This window comes from Naumovozyma dairenensis, chromosome 7 (genome assembly GCF_000227115.2).
Source record: "Naumovozyma dairenensis CBS 421 chromosome 7, complete genome".
Taxonomy (NCBI): domain Eukaryota; kingdom Fungi; phylum Ascomycota; class Saccharomycetes; order Saccharomycetales; family Saccharomycetaceae; genus Naumovozyma; species Naumovozyma dairenensis.
The window spans coordinates 651,640-676,258 of record NC_016485.2 but is presented as its reverse complement, the minus strand read 5'-3'; the positions used below and the strand labels follow the sequence as shown (position 1 = coordinate 676,258).

The 24,619-nt window shown below is 34.9% G+C and overlaps 12 protein-coding genes across 12 annotated transcripts; 8 read left to right on the top strand and 4 right to left on the bottom strand.

Annotated features, from left to right (window-relative positions):
* Positions 1–233: 233 nt before the first annotated feature.
* CRT10 (Crt10p) lies at positions 234–3,137 on the top strand (the record flags this gene model as incomplete). The annotated part of the gene is made up of 1 exon (XM_003671263.2): positions 234–3,137. The coding sequence occupies one exon, from the start codon at positions 234–236 to the stop codon at positions 3,135–3,137; it is 2,904 nt and encodes a 967-aa protein (XP_003671311.2).
* A 274-nt stretch (positions 3,138–3,411) lies between these two features.
* Positions 3,412–4,836, bottom strand: ARP2 (actin-related protein 2; the record flags this gene model as incomplete). The annotated part of the gene is made up of 2 exons (XM_003671262.2): positions 3,412–4,565; positions 4,815–4,836. The coding sequence occupies 2 exons, from the start codon at positions 4,834–4,836 to the stop codon at positions 3,412–3,414; spliced, it is 1,176 nt and encodes a 391-aa protein (XP_003671310.2).
* A 314-nt stretch (positions 4,837–5,150) lies between these two features.
* Positions 5,151–6,761, bottom strand: PRP9 (SF3a splicing factor complex subunit PRP9; the record flags this gene model as incomplete). The annotated part of the gene is made up of 1 exon (XM_003671261.2): positions 5,151–6,761. The coding sequence occupies one exon, from the start codon at positions 6,759–6,761 to the stop codon at positions 5,151–5,153; it is 1,611 nt and encodes a 536-aa protein (XP_003671309.2).
* A 1,592-nt stretch (positions 6,762–8,353) lies between these two features.
* On the top strand, positions 8,354–8,689 carry NDAI0G02880 (uncharacterized protein; the record flags this gene model as incomplete). The annotated part of the gene is made up of 1 exon (XM_003671260.2): positions 8,354–8,689. One exon carries the CDS (start codon positions 8,354–8,356, stop codon positions 8,687–8,689), a length of 336 nt encoding a protein of 111 aa, XP_003671308.2.
* Positions 8,690–8,757: 68 nt separating this feature from the next.
* Positions 8,758–11,733, bottom strand: DBP10 (ATP-dependent RNA helicase DBP10; the record flags this gene model as incomplete). The annotated part of the gene is made up of 1 exon (XM_003671259.2): positions 8,758–11,733. One exon carries the CDS (start codon positions 11,731–11,733, stop codon positions 8,758–8,760), a length of 2,976 nt encoding a protein of 991 aa, XP_003671307.2.
* Positions 11,734–12,507: 774 nt separating this feature from the next.
* On the top strand, positions 12,508–13,590 carry MET22 (3'(2'),5'-bisphosphate nucleotidase; the record flags this gene model as incomplete). Its single annotated transcript, XM_003671258.2, has 1 exon — positions 12,508–13,590. One exon carries the CDS (start codon positions 12,508–12,510, stop codon positions 13,588–13,590), a length of 1,083 nt encoding a protein of 360 aa, XP_003671306.2.
* Positions 13,591–13,885: 295 nt separating this feature from the next.
* On the top strand, positions 13,886–15,076 carry INP54 (phosphoinositide 5-phosphatase INP54; the record flags this gene model as incomplete). Its single annotated transcript, XM_003671257.2, has 1 exon — positions 13,886–15,076. The coding sequence occupies one exon, from the start codon at positions 13,886–13,888 to the stop codon at positions 15,074–15,076; it is 1,191 nt and encodes a 396-aa protein (XP_003671305.2).
* Positions 15,077–15,388: 312 nt separating this feature from the next.
* RIB2 (bifunctional DRAP deaminase/tRNA pseudouridine synthase RIB2) lies at positions 15,389–16,672 on the top strand (the record flags this gene model as incomplete). The annotated part of the gene is made up of 1 exon (XM_003671256.2): positions 15,389–16,672. One exon carries the CDS (start codon positions 15,389–15,391, stop codon positions 16,670–16,672), a length of 1,284 nt encoding a protein of 427 aa, XP_003671304.2.
* Positions 16,673–17,120: 448 nt separating this feature from the next.
* Positions 17,121–18,845, top strand: HST1 (histone deacetylase HST1; the record flags this gene model as incomplete). The annotated part of the gene is made up of 1 exon (XM_003671255.2): positions 17,121–18,845. The coding sequence occupies one exon, from the start codon at positions 17,121–17,123 to the stop codon at positions 18,843–18,845; it is 1,725 nt and encodes a 574-aa protein (XP_003671303.2).
* A 126-nt stretch (positions 18,846–18,971) lies between these two features.
* On the bottom strand, positions 18,972–20,327 carry NUF2 (kinetochore-associated Ndc80 complex subunit NUF2; the record flags this gene model as incomplete). The annotated part of the gene is made up of 1 exon (XM_003671254.2): positions 18,972–20,327. One exon carries the CDS (start codon positions 20,325–20,327, stop codon positions 18,972–18,974), a length of 1,356 nt encoding a protein of 451 aa, XP_003671302.2.
* A 493-nt stretch (positions 20,328–20,820) lies between these two features.
* Positions 20,821–22,590, top strand: NBA1 (Nba1p; the record flags this gene model as incomplete). The annotated part of the gene is made up of 1 exon (XM_003671253.2): positions 20,821–22,590. The coding sequence occupies one exon, from the start codon at positions 20,821–20,823 to the stop codon at positions 22,588–22,590; it is 1,770 nt and encodes a 589-aa protein (XP_003671301.2).
* A 146-nt stretch (positions 22,591–22,736) lies between these two features.
* Positions 22,737–23,876, top strand: NDAI0G02800 (uncharacterized protein; the record flags this gene model as incomplete). The annotated part of the gene is made up of 1 exon (XM_003671252.2): positions 22,737–23,876. One exon carries the CDS (start codon positions 22,737–22,739, stop codon positions 23,874–23,876), a length of 1,140 nt encoding a protein of 379 aa, XP_003671300.2.
* Between the last annotated feature and the right edge of the window lie 743 nt (positions 23,877–24,619).

The window sequence follows — 24,619 nt, the reverse complement described above, 5'->3', positions numbered from 1 at the left end:
CCTCAGTTCATAAAAGATTTTTACTGACGTTTCTTTGAAGGGCGAGATCCTGAGTATAATTTTTTTGGAAAATCAATATGTTAAACAACCAACAACGATGACTGAAAACACCTAGAAAGTCCAAACTAAGGGAAAGAGAAGTAACAAACTAATTAAGACCAGCTTATCTACTTTTCCGCAAGGACGTAGCTAATTTTCAGGCTCATGGAAAATCATTGAATTGCTTGTTTACCATGCCAATAGATATCGATGATGCATTCAATAATTGGTTATTACATCGCAAGATAGCACGAAGAACTGAGCGTCCAAACTTCTGTTTTGACACTAGCATTTTTGCTTCGTCTCATGGTGAATCCCACCTACGTTCCTCCATTCCAATAAAAAGATATATCTTATGTTCAAATGGCGGTAAATTACCATCAGATAAAATATCTCACGATTTCCCACCACAATTCATAGATGCCATTGATCAGTATCTGTCAAAATCAGATCAGTATGCTATCACGAAACCTGTATTGACAGAAATGGGGGATCATTTAGTTTCTGAGATTAAGAAAGCTAAGGATACATTAGAACCATCTTGGTCCAGTACAGGGATTCAAAATCCTGCCGAATTACTACTTTCCAATGAACATCGTTTAATTATCGAAGAAATTCTTCCAACGATTGACTCATTTAATGCTAGTAATCGTATCAACTCTAATAATGAAGCAACCTTCAAAAACAATCTTACAGTAACTTACAAAGAATATATATTCATTGCAAAAGATGATGATGTTTACATACATAAAATAGTTGACATAGAAGGAGACGAAAAATGGCAAGGAATAACCATTATCTTTTCTTGTACAGACAGTACTACACCAGATGATACACCTGCATCTGTTCCAGAACTTAATCGTATGCCCACTATAAATTTTATGAAAATTGTCAAATTTGGAGATGTGGATATGCTATGTTTATGTATCGAAGAATCTAAGGCACTTTTCTATCCCATCGAGGACCTCCTAGAAAAATCTCGAACTGATATTTGTAGAATACAACATGATGATGAAGGAAATGACCTCAATGAAGAATTTAGAATGAAAATACTACCCTTGACAGTACTAGTAGTACCAGCAAGCTGTTGGAGTGTCGACACCTACAGTACGGAGGAATGTGTATATGTTGCTATTGGCCATAACGGGCCAGGGATTTCTTTATTCGTATTTCCTATGGATGAACTCCCTAATAAATGGTACCTAGACCCGTCTAAGATAATAACAACTGAAATTATATCTAAACATAATGTGCCATGTATTAGTTTTGTACCTAATTCATTAGATGAGAAAGGTTATGTAACTCTAGGGTTTTGTTCAATATACGGTAATATTACTACAATCAAAGTGAAGTTCAATAAAATAACCGGGAAACTGGAGACAAACTTTCTTGATACTCAATTCTTCGGTACATTCTGTTGGACAATAACATCATTGTCAAAGAAAGATTTTTTAACTATACCAGAATTTGAATATTTAAATTTGAATTTCCAAACTAGTTTCAAGAAGTCAATTCTGACGTCAATTTGTGATGATGATACAACATTAGGTTTCCATCCACCAAGTATATACTATTCGAATAATTTAGGTATTGGAACACTAACCACCCAAATCCCCGTGCCAGTTTCTGAGGTCTCATTGGGCTGTCAAAAGGGGCATCTTAAAGATTTTGTTCAACTCCGATTTACATCTTTTGAAGAGAATATATCATCAGGGAAATTAAAAAACGTAAGGGAAGAAGAAGAAGAAGAAGAAGAAGAAGAAGGAGAAGTAGTTCACACAGTGCAGCCTCTAAGTCAACGACAGGATACCGAGCATACAACAATAGACTATATAGAAGATGATATACGGCGTTATTATGTTTTCTGGGAAAAATACTGGGAGCAAGAAAATTTAAATGATGAAGAAATTAAAAGGTATTCTAAATGGTGGAATACAAAATTTGATTTGGCTAATAATAGAAATACTACCGTATCAAGGAATTCATCTGGGAATATATTAAAAAATTCTTACAAGTTCACTGCTCTTAATGAGCGGAGAGATTTTTATCTGCAGAATATACCACTTAGAAACCGGCATTTAATTGAGCCGAACAAGTTAAATCATTTCTCTCGACACTTTTTGCGTCTGCCTACTTCTCCGTTCTATGGAATTTCCATATCATATGATAAGAATTCATATCAATCGATTACGGCAAGTTGGAATCAACAGTGTGGTATTTCAACGGAGGATACAGGAACACATACCGATGATCGTACCTCTACAGAGAGTCTAAATGAACAACTGAATGAGCGGATCGATCGAGGGAGTATTGAACTCCTTGGTGTAGAAAGTGAGGAAGATATTGAGGACGGAAATAGTATAAGCTCAGAAATAAGAAACACGTTGGGATCTGCTCATGAAAACAATTGGGCAAAACGACTTGGTTATCCGGAAACCGTAAGTCCCAGTAGCCAGCGAAAATGGAGTATCCATAACCACGCTACGAAAGTACACGAGTTGCTCGCTAATATTGAAGATGGTTCTGAGAGGTCGTTAACGGGATTCAAACTAAAGGATTTGAATGATGACTTTTTCTTAGTTACCACTGCTGATTGCATATATTTACTAAAAGCACACCCTTTACTTATTACATCTTTTACTGCAGAAAAAGTTTTCCCTCTTGAAGAGGCTAACTTTTGCTCATGCCATGATTTCATTTTTGCATTGAACCGAATAAATACCGTTTGTCATATCAAAGAATTAAACTGTATTGTCGTAGCATCTCAAGTTGGACTAATATCTTTATTAAGATTGACGGAATATAAGGGGATTTATTCTTTTAGACAAGAATATATTTTGGGATGGAAATCTCAAGATCCTCAGAATCCAAATGAGGAAAATAGATGTATTCTCACGTCCATATCTAGTATTCGTTTTGGGACGGAACGTTGGTATTGTGGGATCGATGATGTATATTTACCGTATTATAACATTACTGGTATGGATTATGTTTATATCCCTGCGGATGAAGTAAATGGTCTTGCTGCATATGTGATCCTATATGTCATATCTGGTAATTGCATACGAAGATTTCGGGTATCTTCTAACCAGAGCTAGGAACCCAAGTTTCAAGATTCGCATTTATTTGATACCCTGTACTATTTTATCTACGTATGTAACTCATTCTATCCACGTATGTAACTCATTCTAAAATGAGATACTTGTCGTGTGATTAAAAGATTACTTCTCATACTATGTAGAGCTAACGTCTGTATTAGTTGGAAACTTTTTCTTTTAGCATATATCATCTATACTCCTAGATTACCTATTTTTCTATACTAATTACAAAAATATACCAAATTTATCGTAATGTTGATTAATATTCCTTCCATCATCTTGGTCCAAATTTAGCCATAGCGGCCGCTCCTCCTTCATACCATTCTTGCTTAGATAGCCACATGTGATCCTTATCAGCCATGATACTTGCCAAAACTGCACCACCAATGAAAACCATATGTTTTCTTCTTGGTGGATCTTCAATTCTGACTTTAAATTTATCTAATCTTGATGGATCATTATGTAAAACTCTCGTATACCATAATTGTTTCAATTCCTTTTCTAATCTTGAAGGTAAACCTGGATACATACTTGAACCACCGGATAAGACAATTGCTTTATATAATGCAGATCTAACATCCACATCTGCAGATTGTATAGTATTGAAAAGTAGTTCACCAACACCAGGTTGTTCCACATCAACAAGACCCGGTTGGAATAAACATTCTGGAGCTTCAAATCTTTCTTGTCCCACTTTAATAGTTCTACCATCTGGTAATTCATAACTCTCCACTAAAGTTGTCGTTTCTCTAGCTAATTTTGTATCTAAATCCAAATCATATGAGACGTAACATAATTTTTCTTTAATTTGACGAACAGTCTCAAAATCAGCTGTTCTATTAAACGCGTAACCACGACGAGATAAAAGATCGATTAAATGTCTCGTTACATCTCTCCCGGCAACGTCTAATCTTCTTGTCAAATGGTTTAAAACGACAGATTCATAGACTGGAACAATATGTGTAACACCATCCCCTGAGTCCACCACAACACCTGATGATAAACCTTGAGCGTACAATGCTAAGACAGCCTGAATGGCTACATAAACTCCACCGAAGTCATATTTTTCAAACATAACTTCACACATTTTCTCTCTATTTTTTAATGGATTCATTGGTGGTTCAGTCAATAAGATTTTCCCACCAGAAGTATTATTTAATTTCATTTGATTGAAGAATGCGTAATCCCAAAGTAATTCCATATCTGTCCAATTTTTAATGATACCATTTTCCATGGGATATGAAATTTGTAAGTATGAACGAACATCACTGGCTTCATCACCAATCATAATATCCCTTAACGGAGTGGTAATGTTGGCTCGTTCTTCTGCTCTAAGGATAGGTCTACCTACAATGGATGGGAAGGTATAATCTGGGAAGTTCTCCCCAGCTCTACCAATTTTAACGAAACCTGTACCTTGATCGAGGACTAGTTATAATAATGATAAAAAAACCAACTCAAAATACAGCAAATGTCGTTAGGTGGAAATCAATTGTTAGTATTAATGATAAATCTATAATGATCTTGTGTGTTATATGAGATCTTAAAAAGGGGGGTTCCAGGCCTTCCGATATTTTTATAGGGGTTTTCCATAATTTTTCATTATTTGATTATATTGGATTGCTGGAACAAATCTAGGAAAGATCACATTTGTTTCTTCATTAAAAGAAAACATACCAATTGGACTATGCGGATCCATTTCTTGTGGAATAATATGTTGTTTTGGTTAGCTATTCCTTTTCTTTTAGCTTGTTTCTGACCTAATAATAGTATCTAGGAAGTATTCTTCTCTAAAGTATATAAAAGTTCCAAATAGTATTTTCGATAATAAACGCTGCCGTTTCAAATGATGAAAACAACGACAAATCCAATAAATATTCTGAACTAACAGATAATAATGATGATGATGATGATGATGATTTGAATGCATTAAGATATGCAATGCTGTCTATTCATTGTTGATATATAGAGATATATATATTCTATGAAATAATTACATTGAACCTCTTGCATTTAGGCAAGCCCTTGCTTTTTTAATTCATCATATACTTTCTGTGTCATGATATTTCCCTCTTTATCTTCTACTTCAATGGCCATCTTATCAGGTATCGTTTCTATGAACTTTTTATCACCCATTATGGTATCATTCTTCATGTTGTTCCATAACCTTTGTGCTTCTTCAATCTTTGTGACACCCTTGAACGCCGGAGTTGGCTCAATGCCAAGACAACGTAAATGATAAATATGTGTGGCCTCAGTGAAATGCTTATCAAATGTTCTACGTCCTTTGAATATTTGGTTACTACATATTTCACAAGGATATGAAACATCCAAACCTTGTAATTTGTATAACCAAAATGGCATGGGAAGTCCGTCTGGTCCTAATGGCATATTAATCGACCCACTTAACATAGCGCTAGCTCCATCGTTCTTCAAATTATCCTTTACATTAAGTTCAGTGTTATTTTCATCCCCTTCTTTTTCATTCACATCATATGCCGGTGCCTTACATATTTCTGCTAACCTTTTCATTTCTGTAATCCTTTCTTCAACAGTAAATGCCATTTTCCTTTCAACAAATTCACAGGTAGATTGGTGTTCTTCCTTCAATAACATAGAATACCTATGTGTCTTATATTCTGCATATAAACCCTGCACTCTCTTATTATAACTCTTGATATGTTTTTGTCCATTCAAGTGACTCTCAAAGACAGTGAGTGTTTTAAACCATTTACAACAAGTTTTACAAAAAAACCCTTTCTTTTCATTCTCCAATGGTTTTATAATTGATTTATTGAATTCCTTTTTTAATTCTCTACTGGTATAACGAGAATCAATTAACGGATACTTTCTCTCGAAAAAGGATTCTAAATAACTACAATATCGTTGTAAATATTTCATATATGGTTCATTCTTCCTATCCATTGGCGGTTGTACAATATATCTTTTATCATCCTGGAAAATTTTCAACATATTAAGAAATTGTAAGAACGTTAAATCTTCCTTCTTAACAACGTTTAACCACTCTGTATAATATGGGTTCAAAGCCAAATATTCACCATATTGTTCTTCCAAACTAAAAATACTATTAATATCTAAGTCACTAGCTCTGCTGGATAAGATCGTGGATGGATGAGATTTGTTTAATGAGTTTGAAAACATGGAATATTTATTGATTTTATCATTGATTTCTAATTCCCTCCTGTTACCATTTTCGTTTCCATCAGCTTCATTTATTTCACTGAGTATATCTTTGAATTCTTCAACTGGGAGAAGTATCTCTTCCTTGTTCTTTTTGGCTTTAAAATTAGCTTCTCTAGTTAGCGTCTCTAGTTCTTTCTGTTTACTGAAAAAATCTTTAATAAATAATGAGATTTCATGTTGTTGTAATGCAATTTGTTTCCTATTTCTTTTTAGTTTTTTGGTCTTGTAAATCTTATTGTTTGTCATTATTGAGTGAGTCGGTAATTCTTCCACCTGTTTGGAAGGGAATAGTTCTGATACCTTCTTTAGATTCGAATAGTATAATTCTGGATTTCTTTGAAATCTTGTCGAGATTGCATTTTCAATGATTTCAAGATCTTCCAGCAGTGACCTTCTCTTTTCCAAATCCAAATGAGACATCTCTGTTGTGTAGGTGACACTGCTCAGTTATTTTTTGTAGAAGGTTTAGTCCCAATTACTAAGCTTTTGGTCGATCTGTTCCACTTCTTTCCAGGTGTCTGCGTCTGTATATATTTAACGTTATGAGCATGTAAATTTTTCATAGAAACAAGATTGGAACTCAGTATCCTCAATATAAAATGTAAGCAACAGAAGCTCTCGAAAGACAGACAGAAGGACAAGCAAATACAAGGAGGATTACAGTAATGTTTACAATTATTACTGTGATCTGAATCTTATGCAAAATGTATCGTTAGGAGCATTCTCTACATGGTGCCCTGAAGTAAGAAGGTTATACCACCGTAAAAATATCCATCATTCCTACGATAACTCCCACCTCCAGAGGAGCGTTTCCAAGGAATTATACGTAAGAAACAAGAGGGAAGTATGCTAGATTAGTGACACCATTTTTGTTTCTAGCCAAAATTGTAGATAGATTGCCATTTGCTGCTACTGTTGAAATTCCCGAATATTTTATTGAAGACGCCAATTCCATAAGCAGTTGGTTATATGCAGTTCACTCCAACAGTGATTATTATGCTTTGTGGATCCTTATGATGAGAATTTGTTCTTACAATTGGACAAGTTTGGTATCTGAGATTCCTGTTGTTCATAAAAGTAATGCATATAGAGAACTATTTGATGGTGTTAAAACATTTGCTACTTAAAGTATCACAACTTCTGTGGACATGAATGTTAATGGTATGTCCTTCGACAGAAACGTCAGTGAATCTCGGGATTGGACTTCAAATATTTATCATAAGCTTGTTCAAGCCTATGAAGATTACGAAAAACTCCACCAAAGTTCTTCTTCCAGATGCTGTCCTTATCTCTTCTTCCAAGATTTTTTCCAAAACTTAACATCCAAGTATTTTATAATGATGTGAAGAACTGCTTTGAAAAAACTCTTAACGATATTAAGGAATTTTATGACAACTTACTGACAGTGTCTGCGGCTGCTGACTGTGTCTTGAACTCTCGCCACGCAATCTTAATGATCTTAAGGAATATTATGACAACCCTCCTCATGATGGCCTCCTTAGCAGGTACAGGTGTCGGCTTTAATGACGGACAGATTCTTTATAAGAGGAAATGAGGGAACAACAATAGCAATGAAACTTTGGGAACACTTCTATTTTCGTTCATGACAGCATGGCGAGAGTTCAAGACGCAGTCAGCAGCCGCAGACACTGTCAGTAAGTTGTCATAAAATTCCTTAATATCGTTAAGGTTTTTTTCAAAGCAGTTCTTTACATCATTGTAAAATACTTGGAGGTATGCTTTGGAAACCCTCTTGGAAGAGATCAGGACAGCACCTGGAGGAACTACTTTCGTGTTGAATTTTTTATAATCTTGGTAAGCTTGGACAACTTTATGATAAATATTTGAAGTCCAGTTCCAAGATTCACTTACGTTTCTGTTAAAGAACATATCGTCAGCATTAGTGTCCATAGAAGTGGTGACACGAACTAAGATACCGTAAGTGGCAAAGGCTTTAACACCATCAAATAATTCTCGATACGCATTAATTTTATGACAACAATTTCACTGGAATGGGGGTCTTTGTTATGCGTATGGTTTACTTTTCTGCTTTCGGGCCCTATCGTTTTCCTGGACTGTTGGTGGTACTGAAGTATGCTGGTAACCGACGTAATCTTTTTGTCCATCCAATATCAAGATGTATAGGAATCATTACTCAATATTCCAAAAGTAGGGATGGCAAAAGAAGATATACAGTATTTGACAAGATGACATCAGACTATTTGTTTTACTATGTTGTGGTGCTTCGTCTTATCCTACGTTCCCAACAAAGTACTGATTTTGATGATATGAGTCGTCATCATCTAATTGGCAGCTTGTTGTTTTTTTATATTGTACAGTATATATGATTATATGAATAATGATAATAATAATAATAATACTTCTTAAAGTAAAATAAAAGAGACAGAATGTGAGATTAAAATTTCCTCCTCTTGCTTGGACGAGCATTCTTTGCGCGTTTGTTTTCTTTAACGTTTCTATCTTTCATGATTTGTTCAGTCGATTTCAATTCATTGCTCATTCCTGGAGCATTACCATAACCTCTGACTTGAATACCATTCGCAAGGGCCTTCTCGACTTTCTTCTTTTGTATATGGTAATCATCTCTATGTTTATCAGGCATCTTTGGAGCTTTCATTTGTTTATGCTTGAATTTACCACGTATTGTATTACCTTGTGAACCATGAGATCCATTAGTTGGATTAGCCAATATATTCGATGGTATAGTTGTTTCTCTTGCTCCAACTTTCAATGGTTTCATCTTTCTCTTCTTGGCCCATTCGTCGAATTTTCCTGATCTGAAACTTGCTGCTATCTTTTGACCACCTTCACCTATAATATACTTCTTATTATCAAGACCTTGCGTATTAACGTACTTCTTCCTCTTTTTATCCCATTTAACCATGGCGGTTTGCTTATGAACTTGTACTTTATCGTCATTGTTTAGATCATACGCAACCTTGGCAGCATCATTAACAAACCCGGTGGTTAATTCTAATTGTTTATCTTGAATATCTCCAGCAGGAGCATAATGACTCAAGAAGAAGTTTGGATCTTTGAATGATTTCTTACTTTTCTTATCTTTTTTGGATTTATTTTCTTGATCTGCTAAAAGTTCATCAGCATCTTGGAATTGTTGTTTTAATGTGTCTTCCGAAACAGAATAACCTGCTTCATTGTCATCACCTTTAAGAATTTCATCTTCAACAGAATGAGTTAGTCCAGCCATTTTTTCCATTTGTAATAATTCCTTTCTTTCACGAGCCTTTCTTTGAATTGGAGCTAATTGACGTCTTCTTCTCTTCATAAATACAGACATTTCATCATCAGGGTTCCTTGAGAATTCAAATACAGTTTCTTTATTTCTTCTGTTTTGTAATTTTGCAAGAAAATCCAATTTTTCCTTTTCTTGATTCTTGCCAAAAAGGACATTTTGTTCATCCCAACCTGATGCAATAATTTCTTTACTTCTCTTCAATGATTCTGGAGATGCAGAAGTACGAGTTCTAAAATATAATTTTTCAGCTTTCATGGCGACATCTTTAATCAATTTCAATTCAAAATTATTTTGCATCATATTCTTATAAAGGTCACCTAAACCTTCCACTTCCAATCTTGGAGCAGACCCCAAGATCAATCTATCAGTATAAGCGATCTTTGGATTCACAAAACTGGACTCATCATTGCCCTCAGCAATCCATTTATTTTTCATAATTTCACAAAGTGAATCATACATAGGAGTTAACATTATCTTCTTTCCTAAAAACAATTCCAAATCCAATAAATATGGTAATTCAGATTCTGAAACAATGGAATAAGCCCAACCTCTATTACCAGCTCTTGCAGTTCTCCCAACACGATGAATGAAAATCTTAGATGATGCAGGTAATGAGAAATTAATCACATTAGCTAACATGGGGATATCCACACCTCTTGCGGCGACATCCGTAACTACAAGGATGGACGTTAGCCCAGTTCTGAAGTTATATAATTGACGCTTACGTGCATGTTGATCTAATGTACCGTATATGTATGAGATCAGATACCCTGAATCCTTTAGTAATTGAGAGATATATTCGACGTGATGACGTGTTGGTACGAAAAGAATAGTGGCCTTTTCTGATGGTAATTGGTTTGCTGGTGGTAACCTTTCCTTTTTAAACTTACGTTTTTTCTTGTTTTTATTATTGTTGTTGTTGTCGTCAGCATCGGAATCAGATTCGTTATCTTTTTTATTTTGATCATTGAACTTTCTCTGTTGTTCCTTTGTAGCTAATGGGATTTTAATAACATCTTGTAATAGGTATAGTAAGTTTGCTTCTCTTTCATCATTTTTAGTTGATAGAAATAACATTTCTAAATTCTCGGAGATCTTAGATTCTGCATCTAACCTCACCAAAACAGGATTAGTCAACCCAGCCTTAGCGAAATCAACCAAAGAACTTGGTAATGTCGCAGAAAACAATAAAGTTTGTCTATTAGAAGGCAAAGAAGCCAATAATTCATTTAATTGATCTTGGAACCCCATTTCGAACAATCTGTCAGCTTCATCGAACACTGCATATTCTATACTTTTCAAATCTAAACTCATTTCCACTTTCAAATGTAAGAATCTACCTGGAGTTGCGATAATCACGTCAGGATTATTCATCATCATACCGAATTGATCCTCTAATGAATCACCACCTGTCAATAGGACACTACGTAATTGGGTCCCCTTAGAGAATTCCTTAAAGACGTTATGAGTTTGCATGGCTAATTCTCTTGAAGGAGATAAGATCACTGCACGAGCACCAATCTTACTTGAATGAGTCTTAATTTTTCTAATCATGGGCAAGATAAATGCAGCTGTTTTCCCTGACCCTGTTCTAGCCATACCAACAATGTCTCTATTTTGAAGGATTAATGGGATGGTTTTACGTTGGATGGGGGTGGGTTGACGGAACCCTCTCTTGGTGATATTTGTTACGATTATTTTGGAGAGACCAAAACTGGGGAAACTACCTTTCTTGTGCTTGGATTTCTCTAGATTCGTTGTAGAGAAGTATGCGTTAATGTCATCGTCATCATCATTGTCACTACCATTGTTTTTGCTGTTACTCTTCTTCTTGGTATCTTCGTCATCGGATAATTCAAGAATTGGGAAACTTTTATCGATATCTTGCTTCTTCTGTTTCTCCTTACGTGCAATTTTGTTATCCTCTTGTTGGTGTTCACTGTCACTGTAGTCGATAACATCTTGAACGTCTTCATTATCTGAATCAGACGAGGCATCATCAGAGTCACTAGCGTTTAAAGCAATGTCAGTAGCAATATCGAAATCAGCAGCGTCATTCTCACTGTCTGATGAATCGACCGCTGTATCTCTTGTTCGCTTTTCCTTCAACGCCATTGCAATGTTATGCTATTGTCTTCCAGAGTTGAGTTGATAGCTGTGCAGGTTGTGTCAACGTATATATGACAGTTTATTCACACGCTCAATCACTCTTTTAACCTCATCCCATCTCATCTCATCTCATCTCATCTCATCTCATCTCATCTCTTGACATAGTGTAAACCACGCCTTACGTAACTTCCCGCGAAAATTTTTCACTTTTCATATTTTGGAAAAAAGTGACAGAGCTATATTATATAAGTAGGTACGTAACATTTATATATCTATGGGGCTTTGGGATCTATATACGTGTTACAACACCAAGGTGACACTTCAGAAGTGGTTGATTATATGCATCCTAATGCGCCTAATTGGGGTAGTATTCGAGGTGCATTTGGATGTCTCGTTAATAGTTGCCATCCACGGATGCTGAAGCCTTATCACAAGGATCTTGCTCCAGACACTTCCATCGCCACATCTTGTGTTTCTCTCAATATTCCAATAAACACTTCTATAGTCTATAGGTATTTTACTTAAAAGGTATCATACGTAGTATAGTATATTTAACTCTTTATCCTTATGGCTGTAAAAGAACCCTGTCTTTTACACCGATTTTACACTTCCCTGATAGTCGCAATTCCACGTGAACAATAAAATATCACCACACATTTATACATTCAAATATCAAGAAACAACAACAATAATTCAAGAAACAATGGATACATAAGAACCCATTCGTCTGTTTTTGGGGGAAATAACACAGCCATATCAGAAAAGCAAGATCACATAAGAATGCCATTTGAAAAGGAATTACTAGTAGCGACCCAAGCAGTCCGCAAGGCATCCCTTCTAACCAAACGAATCCAATCTCAAGTGATTGCACATCGTTCCTCCACCACAATCACTAAAAGTGATAGTTCTCCTGTCACTATTGGTGATTTTGCTGCTCAGACTATCATAATTAATGCCATTAAGGCTAATTTCCCACAGGATAATGTCGTTGGTGAAGAATCCTCTGACGGGTTGGATGATGCATTCGTTGGTGAAATTTTGAAAGAAATTCATTTGAATGATCAAATTTATAAGGATCAGGGGTACGATGATACTGAAGGTATGAGTTTCACTAATGAACAATTCCCCTTACAAAGTATTTCGGATGTTAAGACGGTACTCAATTTAGGGAATTATGAAGGTGGAGATAAGGGTAGATTTTGGTGCCTGGACCCAATTGATGGAACGAAGGGATTCTTGAGAGGTGAACAATTTGCTGTTTGTCTAGCTTTGATTGTGGATGGTGTTGTGCAAGTTGGTTGTATTGGTTGTCCAAATTTGAAATTGAATGATTATGATACAAATGTGAAAGATTTGCCAGGGTTTGAATCGTTTGGATATTTGTATCGTGCTGTTAGAGGCCATGGTGCTTTCTATTCTGTTGCTTCCAATCCTGTAGATTGGATTAAGATTCATGTTAGACAATTACCAGAAACTAAGGATATGATTTCCTTGGAAGGTGTCGAGAAATCACATTCTTCTCATGATGAACAATCTCAAATTAAATCAAAATTAGGTGTCACAAAATCTTTACATTTAGATTCTCAAGTGAAATATTGTTTGTTGGCTCAAGGTTTAGCTGATCTTTATTTACGTTTACCAATAAAATTATCTTACGAGGAAAAAATTTGGGATCATGGTGCTGGTAATGTTATTGTCCATGAAGCTGGTGGATTCCATACTGATTCTTTGGATAATGTTCCATTAGATTTTGGTAATGGTAGAACTTTGAAAACTAAAGGTGTTATTGCCTCAAGTGGTCCAAAGGAATTACACGATCTGGTTGTTTCCATTTCTAATGAAGTCATTAATTCAAGAAACTAAGGGGAAAATGTATACATATGTATAAACAAGATAATGCTACCATAGTCTTAGGTATATAATGCGTATAAAGATGTTCACTTATCCGTACAATTACTTACAGATAAGAGGTTAATGATCCCTCTGTTATTCCCTTTTTAGTTTCATCTTTCAATATTCCTTTGTAGAGAATAAATAATACGTAGATAGCGTTATGTATTTAACTTTTGAACTACAAAGGGGAACTTAAGCTATGGAGATAGTACATGACAAAGGAATATGACAAAAAGAAGCTAGGGAAAGAAAGAAACCATCGGCTATGTCACAGATGAAGAAGGATTGGAAAGTTTCGATATCAACTTTAAATTGTGGTAAGATTTCCCCCTTAGAGAACTCTATTAATGTGGAACGAATAATCCAACATTTAATCCCAGCCCTTAAAAAAAATAAGGATGGTTCTCATCTGATTGCCGCTGATATATATGCTTTTGGATTCCAAGAATTATCAATGATATGGGAAGGGTCTTTACCTACAGTTATGCAATCATATAATGATATTCTTTCAAAGACCATTATAAAAGTTCTAAATGAGCGATTTAGAAAAGATAGTATAGAATATAGCCTCGTTGGTTCTGATTACGTTGGTGCTACGTCATTAGTCGTTGTTTGTAGGAATTCATTACATATAGAGAAGGTATGGAGATCAAGGACTAAATGTGGTATGTTTGGCTCCAATTTGAAAGGTGGCGTTGGATTAGGATTAGCATTATCCAGGGACGAAGATGAAGGTGACAATGATACTTTCATTTTTGTTTGTAGTCACTTGAATGCAAATGAGGGTTATGAAAATATGCAGAAAAGATGTGCTGATTTTACAACGATAATCAATAATTGTGATAGAGACTTTAAAGAGATATTGGAATATAATAAAGATGGGCATTATTTTTTTTTCGGTGATATGAATTTTAGAGTTAACGGTTGGGAACATATCAACACTAATTATAATGATCTTAATACGATTGAGACACTTGCTACAAAGTATGATGAATTACAAGAAGTATTGAAGAGTGTTGATTCGTTTAAACGGTTTGATGAAGCTGAAATTACTTTCCCTCCTACATATAAGTATGAAATTATTGGAGATAAGAATAAGTTTAATAAAAAGAGGTCACCTTCGTGGTGTGACAGAGTCTTGTTTAAAAAGTATAATGGTAAACCTCGTATTATATCCTATCATTCTATTGAAAGAACTCAAGATCTACAATTTACTGACCATCAAGGTGTAAATCTCACAATAGAAGTGGGACAATCTTCGACGATATCATCTCCATTACAGCAGTTACTCCAGAGTTTAGAAGCAACTGAGAGAGGGTCTATATCAGTGTTGGCTGAACAAACAATCGATACTATTGATTGGATAGTAGGATATGTAGCATGGTTCATGCACTATAAAGCGCATTATTGGATAGGTGGGGCCATAATTTTATTAATTATATATTATTTATTGTAGACAATTCAAGGGATGTGTGTTAACATACGTAAAGAAAGGAAACCATTATTACTCTTGGATTTATAATATGAAGGAGAGGTGATGTTCGCGGTCTATTAGTCGAGTTTATATTAGCTAATAGCCGCCGAGCATCTTGGACACTAATGTATGTATGTATTTTTAATTGAGCTTCAAATGAAAAATTTCTTTAAGACAAAACCTCCAGGATTTCACAATGCAAACAAGAATGAGTGAATGAATGAGTACTAAGAGAGATGTACGAAAGAAGTGGCTGCGGTATATCATAGCTCCAGTTCCAGTTCACTGAAATAAATGTCTGCTATCAAGAAGAAACAGAATCTTATGTGTGATGACTTTGGCTTCAAATTGAAAGTAAACGGAAGTCAGCAAGTACAGCACAAGAAAGACAAGACTAAAGAGCAAATTGATCCTCCGTATGAAGTAATAATAGCTGGTCCACTAAGAAAGATAAAACCATATTATTTCACATACAAGACGTTTTGTAAAGAAAGATGGAGAGATCATAATGTCCTAGATATATTTGTTAACGAATTTAGAGATCGGGAATACACATATTACGAAAAGGCAATAAGAACCGGATTGATAGAGATAAACAATAAACCTGCTACATTGGATAGTATTGTGAAGAATGGTGCTATGCTGACTCATAAAATACATCGTCATGAACCCGTTGTCACATCTGAACCTATCAGAATTGTATTCGAAAATGAAGGTTTGTTGGTCATTGATAAACCTAGTGGGATCCCTGTGCATCCGACTGGTAGGTTTAGATTTAATACTGTTACGAAAATTTTGGAAGAAAAGTACAATTACGTTGTTCATCCATGTAATAGATTAGATAGATCTACTAGTGGCCTAATGTTTCTGGCAAAGACTCCGAAGGGCGCAGATGATATGGCAATTCAATTAAGGGAAAGGGAAGTTACGAAAGAATATGTGGCAAGAGTTGTTGGTAATTTCCCCTCGGGTGAGATAATAGTGGATAAACCTATAAGGTCAGTAAACCGAAAGGTTTCATTGAATGCAGTATGCGACATTACTGATGAGGATGCAAAAAATGCCAAGACGATCTTCGAAAAGATTTCATATGATGGCCAAACAAGTGTTGTCAAATGTAAACCTTTAACAGGTAGAACTCATCAAATTAGAGTTCATTTACAATATTTGGGGCACCCAATTGCGAATGATGTGATTTATTCCGATCCAACTATATGGGGGCCTACCCTCGGTAGGAATGGTATTGAGGAGGCCAAAGGTTTCGATAAATATATTTCTAAATTGGACGAAATTGGGAAAACTAAGAATGCAGCAAGCTGGTATTCTGCTCGAGAACGAGAAGGAACACGGGAGCAAGAAGATAATAGGAAGCACCTAGAACATGACATATGTTCAGTATGTGACTTCAATTCAGATAGAGATTGTCTTCTCGGTTTAAGTGACTGCGAACTATGGCTACATGCCTACCGCTATGAATCGACTCAATTAGACTCTACAACAGGAATGAAGAAATGGAGTTATCGTACACCATTACCCACATGGGCGAAAATAATCCCAGAAGCAATAATCATAACATAGAAAGAACATGTTTATAGGAAGGCTTTTGTGACAGGCTTTTGCGACATAAATTGTAACAAAAATTGTATTTGTGTCATCGTGTCACACGGACTGAAAATTTGGAAATTTGAAAAAAAAATAAAAAAACAAAACAAAAAGAGACACTTAAATGTGTAATAGTGCTGGAATTCTTCTGTACCAAATAAGCTACATGCGGGGGAAGAAGTATAGTATATACATATTCCAGTGGTATCACTATTACTTTCCAATTTGATATTTGGTCTTTATCATAATAAACTCTTTTTTTCTTTTTTTGGCTGACTGCGAATATCCTACTGATCATATACTGGCAACACATTTGATACCATACATATTTCCATTTTACAGGCGACTGTAAACATTTATGATAAAATAATCAAAGTTAATAATTACCTCATACTATATTACAGCAGGACACTTTTATATCTCAATGACAAGCATTTCATCAACTCCTACGGGCCCATTAATTAATGGTAACAAAAGAGCGTTCATAGATCCTAACGACTCAAATCTCAATAATATAAATATTTCATCGAAAAAACCAAAACTACAAGATGATTATACACTTAAACTTGAAAACCCGAACAATAATAATAATAATGGCAATATACCTGATGAAGATGAGCAAGTCCTAAGTAAATTTTCTAGAAAAGCCCCTAATATTTTGACGGATGAAGGTAAATTAATTCCACTTATCCCCCCACAGCCGATCGTATTAGGTAAAGATCCAAAGGCAAATAAATATATTTTACCCAAGATTACCAAGGAAGATTCATTGAATGCAAGGATGGTTTTGAAATACTATGGTTTGAAGAAATTTTTAGACACTTACTTACCGGAAGAACTAAATTCTCTTTACGTTTATTTCTTGATAAAATTATTAGGTTTCGAAATTAAGGATCGTGAATTATTAAATACCATCTATGAGTTTATTAACCAAGACATGAATATGACTATAGATAATATGTCTTTAGCGATTCAGAAATTTGATGACCCATTAGAAAAGAAGCAAGCTGTACGTTTAATTAAGGATTTACAAAAGGCAATTAACAAAGTTCTTTGTACAAGATTAAGATTATCCAATTTCTATACAGTGGATCATTTTGTTAATGCATTAAAAACCTCTAAAAGAATATTAGTGCTGACAGGTGCTGGTGTATCAACATCATTGGGGATTCCAGATTTCAGATCCTCTGAAGGATTTTATTCTAGAATTAGACATCTAGGTTTAGATGATCCACAAGATGTTTTCAATTATGATATCTTCATGCAAGATCCCTCTGTTTTTTATAACATTGCTCACATGGTCTTACCACCTGATAACCTTTATTCTCCATTACATAGTTTTATTAAATTACTTCAAGATAAAAACAAATTATTAAGAAATTATACTCAAAACATTGATAATTTGGAATCAAATGCAGGCATTCAAGAAGAAAATTTAGTTCAGTGCCATGGTTCATTCGCTACCGCATCATGTGTAACATGTCATTGGAAAGTACCAGGTGAAAAAATCTATGATAATATAAGGAAACTAGAATTACCCTTATGTCCATATTGCTATAAGAAGAGAAGAGAATACTTCCCAAACAATAATACCAAATTCAGTTCAAATTCAATGACTGATTTAACAAATAATCATTTTGCTGGTCAAGTATTAAAATCTTATGGTGTCTTAAAACCTGATATTACTATTTTTTNGGTAGTAAAGTCATTACCGTCTAAATTTCATAGAACCATTAAAGAGGATATATTAAAATGTGATCTTTTGATTTGTATTGGTACAAGTTTGAAAGTGGCGCCTGTTTCTGAAATCGTTAATATGGTTCCAGCTCATGTACCGCAAATTTTAATTAATAGAGACCCAGTAAGGCATGCAGAATTTGATGTGAATATGTTGGGATTTTGTGATGATGTTGCTGCATTAGTGGCCCAAAAATGTCAATGGGATATTCCTCATGAAAAATGGGACACTCTGAAAAATACTAAATTCGATTGTATTGAAAAGGAAAAGGGTTCATATAACATAAAAATCCATCAAGATAATATACAGAAAGAAGGAGAAGGACAAGGACAAGAACATAAAACAACAGAGACAAAAGAACAGGAAGAAGATGAAGATAAGTCATTAACCACGATATCAACGTCAGAATAATGCTTTTTGGGATATATATAATGAAGTATATAAATTTTTTTTAATGATGAATAGATGTAAGAATTTCTATATACGTAGAAGCTTATGCATATTGTTACAATGTTGTGTTGTTGCCGTTTAAAGGCTTTATGGATTTATTTTATCAAGTATCATTTCCATATATCTATTTATGTGACCCACTAGCAATGAATATTCCAATTCAATTGAATCCAATTCTTCATTGAATTTTAATTGGATATCTCGAATTTCCTTTTCCAACAATTTAACTTCGCCATCAATTAAATCTCTTTGGATATGATTTTCAGTTTCCCTCAACTTAGGTATGATTTCTTTTGAAAATTGTTGTTGTAGTTCTTCCAAACGTAATTTATTTTCATTTGATTTTTCATCATAATCTTCTGTAAATTTATTAAATTGTTCTCTTTGATCTTTCAATTGTTCCTTTAATACATTAGATTTTAATAAGACAGCATTTGAAAGTATATCTTGTAATTTATCACGATTCTCTAGTAATTGGTTTTGAATATCTATTAAATTCACTTGAGTACCATGAGAATTTTGTACTTCTGTGGAGATTAATCTTAGGATATCATATAATTCAGTTGAAATTTTTTCAAAAGTTGTTATTTTAGTTTCTAAGTTTTTTTGTTTTATTCGAAGATTTTGCAAGACTTTTTCTTTGTTTTCTAAGATTTTCGAGAGATCTTCCACGGTTGTATTTAATTCTTCAATATCAATATTTGTATAATTTTCTAATTTATCTCTTTGTGATTCTAGTTCCACTATTTGAAACCCCAACGATTCCAACTCTTTTAAAATTTTCTGCTTTTCAGATTTATAATTGCTATAATTTATTGATAAAGTTTCTTGTACTTGAGTTAATTTTTTCAATTGATTTTCTAAATTTTTATTGTTCTCTTCTAATTTATTCAATTCTTTAGTTCCATTATCATCGCCAGCATCCAATATATTTATCTCCTCTTCGTATTCTTTCATCTGTTGTTGTAAAAGGTTATAATCATCGAATTTGGATCTTAGTTCACTCAACAAAGTCTCCATCTGTGTAATGAACTTGTTACAGTCAAACATTCTTTCCTCTCTAAATCTTGCATAGTTGATCACGGCACTCAGCAGTCTAACGGTTCGTTGATGATCCGGTTTAGTCAGATCAAGTAATGTAAAATCAGCAACTCCCACATTTTGGAAAAATTTATAACAAATCTTCGTCATTATTAAAGTCGGTAATAATCCATCATTATTGAAATCTTCGTTGGGAGCATCCTTTGGTAAGACCCCGTCGGTCCGGAGAGCAGAATCTACTGATATACCCATGAAATTCTCAATGATTTGTTTGTAAATGGTCATTACAAACTCTGCAGTAGGTCTAGAGATTTGATCTTCTGTTGCAATGGAAAAATCACAACTTTGTAAACATATCACCAATTCAGTTATATCCAAAATTGGAAAGATATCGTGGTTCATATTTTCTCGCTATCCTTGGTCTCTTCTTTACACTTATCCTTCCAGTAACTTAAATAGCTTAGCAGCACACTAATTGTCCTTCAGATGATTAAGAACAATTACACCATCCATCAAACTCAGTTTAATCTTAATCTTCATCTTCATCTATATTTACATCTATATCTACATACTACTAGGACATTTTGACGATATTTTCCAGTTTTCGTGTCTCAGGTATGGCGTGTTACCCGGAAAGGGATTTTTGTTTACAATATGGCCCGATTAGGAAGTTTCTTCAATTTATGCATCTCTCGAACATTTTTCAGTCCATTTGATTCTGATCCAAAGATCTGCTAGGTAGTAGTAGTAGTACCTCATTTGTGGGTAGAGATGATGAGCAATTGACTTAATCATATCGTACATTGATTGATCTTCTGGCGTACCTACGTATATGAGCTGCGAAAGAAACATAGAATACATATTACTTTGACCAACACTCGCAAAACGTGCAAGCATGTCTCTGGAAGCTTATGAATCACCTTCAAAAGTATCTGTGAATACTCAAAGATTATCTGATATGATAGACTCTTTACATAACGAACAAAGTGAAGCAGATCTTTTTAAATTTATCAAGACCGTCATCCCAATCGCCAGAACGACGTCGCCGGCAGACACACATACCCCTCCGCCTACTGCCTCATCTCAATTAGAAGCCCAAAAAGAACCAACTTTAATCTCACCTTCTAAACCACCGTCCGGTGGTTTATTAAGATCACCAGCAGGGAATGTTTCTATTGCATCAATGGATAATAGATCCAGTATGATCTCTAATTATTCAGGTGTCTTACAAGAAGGTGTCGAGATCTCCTACGTAGTGCAAAATCAAAGTCCAACAAAAGTGAGAAGACATGAACCCAGAATCCCAGAACTACCTACATTACCATCAGAAGAAGATATGTCGTCAGTCATACAACAAGAACAACAGCCTCCAATAAACCGCTCTACCACAGATATCACTATCAGTGCTGTATCTAATGCAAAACCAGTTAGAAGATTTGATTCTAAAAGTTCAATGAAGACTATATCAAGAGAACCATCGGTGAAAAGAAATGACACTTTGAAATTATTAGGTAGTCCAAAACGTGGATTTCCATCAATAGATTCCGGTAATTTAGCTAGTGAAAGTGGAACTTCCTCATATTATCCGACCACAGCAAAACAGCAGGGGTCTCCCACCGTACAACAGAAGGAGCATGTAATTATTATTGATGACGATGAAGAGCAAGAAGAGGAAGAAAATGACAATGAAGATTCGCGTACTGCAAGTACGAATGATCATGTTTCAATGGTCTCCAGTATCATTCCACCATTATCAACAACAATAACTACTAATGATGAAGGCATGTTGCCCTTGAGATCGGAAATTAATGAATATAATCCTGCTGTCCCGCCAAGGAGTAAAGATAGACCACGTTCAAGGTTATTTGTGAGAGATGAAATGGATGATTCAGAAGAAGAAGATATACTTGATGAGGAAAATCTGGCGAAGGAAAGACAAAGTATATCAAACCCACCTAACCTTCTTCATACCACCAATAATATACATGAAGAAGACAGTATTATAGGAACAACAACGCCATCTAGATATTCAGAGAGTTTCTACTCTGCGGCAAGTTTTCCCGATACTGATAAAGTAAATGAATATAAAGTCGATGACAGCAATAACGACCAAGAAGACGATGTAATACACTATGATGAAACTTATCTAAGCAGGCCCTTGCCTAACGTGCCTCAACCACAACGTGATGAAACTATTAAAGTAAATTATACACCGCATACACCTGGGCCCCAAAATGTAAATACCAACGTCAACACTGCCGTCGAAGATGCTGCTACTGCTGATGATGATGATGATGATGACGATCAATATGAAGATATTGACGAGACCGTAAAACAAGGAATTAGACAAGAACAAAGGATACCTAAGGTCATCCCACGAACAAAACCACCCAAGAAGAATAAGAATAAGAAGAAAAAGCAACACAAAAATGATTTGAGTGGGTTCGACATCGATACTTTGAATCAACTTTTGAACGTAACAAAAGGAACATTAATCGGTTCTGAGTTCAATAATTTAGGGATGAAAATTGAAGAGAAAAGAGCCTTAGAAAGATTAGTTGATTCATTGTCAAGATTAACGGCAGACATGGTTTTAGATCCTGATCGTTTCGAAGAGGGTTTGAAAAGATTAGAAAAGGCTACAAAGGCACTGGACGGTTTCTAATTTACGCCATTTTTTCAGTATATTATTATTATCATTTTACTGGGTACTTGCATTAAATATATTTTATTTTAGTTATCATAGTACTAACATTAGTTACTTATTTCTGTTCTGTTATTACCTAAAAAGGATAAAAACCCATCAACAAAATGAAACCTGTTGTTATAAAGCCTTTACTTGGACTTTTAGTTCAATCTGCTACCTCATCTGCTCTTTTACAGATTTCGTCAGTTACTCTTCTAGACGATATAAGAACCGTTTCTGGTGATATTACAGTCAATGCTGGCTCTTCTTTCATGATAACCCATGACTTTGAGTTAACAATCGAAAGTGGTACTATTGCGAATAACGGTACTCTATGTGTTAGTACAACTGATACTGTAAGTGAGATGTCGCTTAATATTGTTGCCAAAAATATTAACAATAAGGGAAACTTGATTATTGATAATGAGGACAGTGGTGATAAGTCTACCATGGTGACAATTGGCTCATTAAATAACGGCGGGTATTTACGTATGAATTTAAAGGATAATACTGAATATTTATCCGTTCAGGCATCACTTATCGACAATGGCTATATTTCTTTGTGCCACATTAATAATTACTATGATAAATTGACTTTTAAAAAATACTCAAGAGTAGATGACATGCAAAACACTGGTACTACTGATGTTAGTGGTACTAATGTTACATCAATGGTCCAATCACAGGTGGTGATTGTATTCGGAGGGCAAGTTCTGGAGTTCAATAGTACTGTAACTTATCCATCCTACGATCCTGTCACAGGTATCGTCACCACTACTAACAGGTACGGTACTTTCAGAATAGATATTGGTCTCGGGTACGATGCAAGTAATTTTTCTGATGCTCAAATTCGTACTTGTGAGTATTTAGGTACCTGTTACGCTCCCTACTTGAGGTATTTGGGAGTAAAACCTGCTGCAGCAACTGAGAGACCAACAGAGTGTGCTGTGAAACCAGACCTTTCTATGGCAATCTGTAGTGCTGCTGTTTCTTCTTCGGTTGCTTCCTCTTCCCATTCCACTAGTTCTTCTATCTCAGTACCAGCAACATCTATTGAGCCAACTTCATCTGCTGTGACGCAACACACTGTTTCTAAAGGTGCCTCATCAACCACGAATGATAATGGACAATGTGTTGTTACTGAAATCTCAACGGAATATTTCTCTACATTACATACTACCACTTATTTCTATACCTCTGATTCAACAGTGACCACTCCAGTAACAAGCACTTTTATTACTACTGCTTACAGTAAGGTAAAATAGGAAGTTGATCGCGAAATGAGTAATTTTATTGCCAGGCTGAACTCTCAAATTGATAACTTGGAGTAAATAATGTCTTTTTTTTTTTCATATATCCTCTAATTTATAACCAAATTTATATATGTATACATGCTGAATATCGTAATCTGTTATTTATTTGTTGTTACATAACAATCCAATACCTTCGTGATGTTCTTGGATGAAATGAAATGAGGCGGTATAATTGTTAAGAGCTGGACATATGCAGCGCATAGGGCTTAAGGAACGTCCCTACTTCATTGCTGATGCTAACATTGAAAGCGGTAGATGGAAAAGAAAAGGATTACTTTGGTTTGAAATAATAAATATTCAAGGACTAGAAGCGTCATATTTGAAAAACAGGATAAACCATAATGAAGGCCAGGTGTCGAAGAAAATCCAAAACTATGTTCTAGACGTATGGAAAGGGCATTCCGAGAAATTCTGTAAGATATCCGATTAGGATTACGAACTGTTGGCGTCATGCCAAAGTTTCACAAAGAAGTATGTTTATTTATTATATTTGAGTAATTACTGTCATGATGTTATGAGTCGTTTTAGAAAAGCAAGACAAGAATTATTATTATGAAGTTCACCAGGTTCGAAGTAATGACCCGAACTATGTTATGCACCATACATGTTTGTAGCTGTATAACGTTTATGAATTATAATTGAATATCGTTTGTTGAATTAAGTCGAATGCCATGCAAGTGTTATCTTATATTATT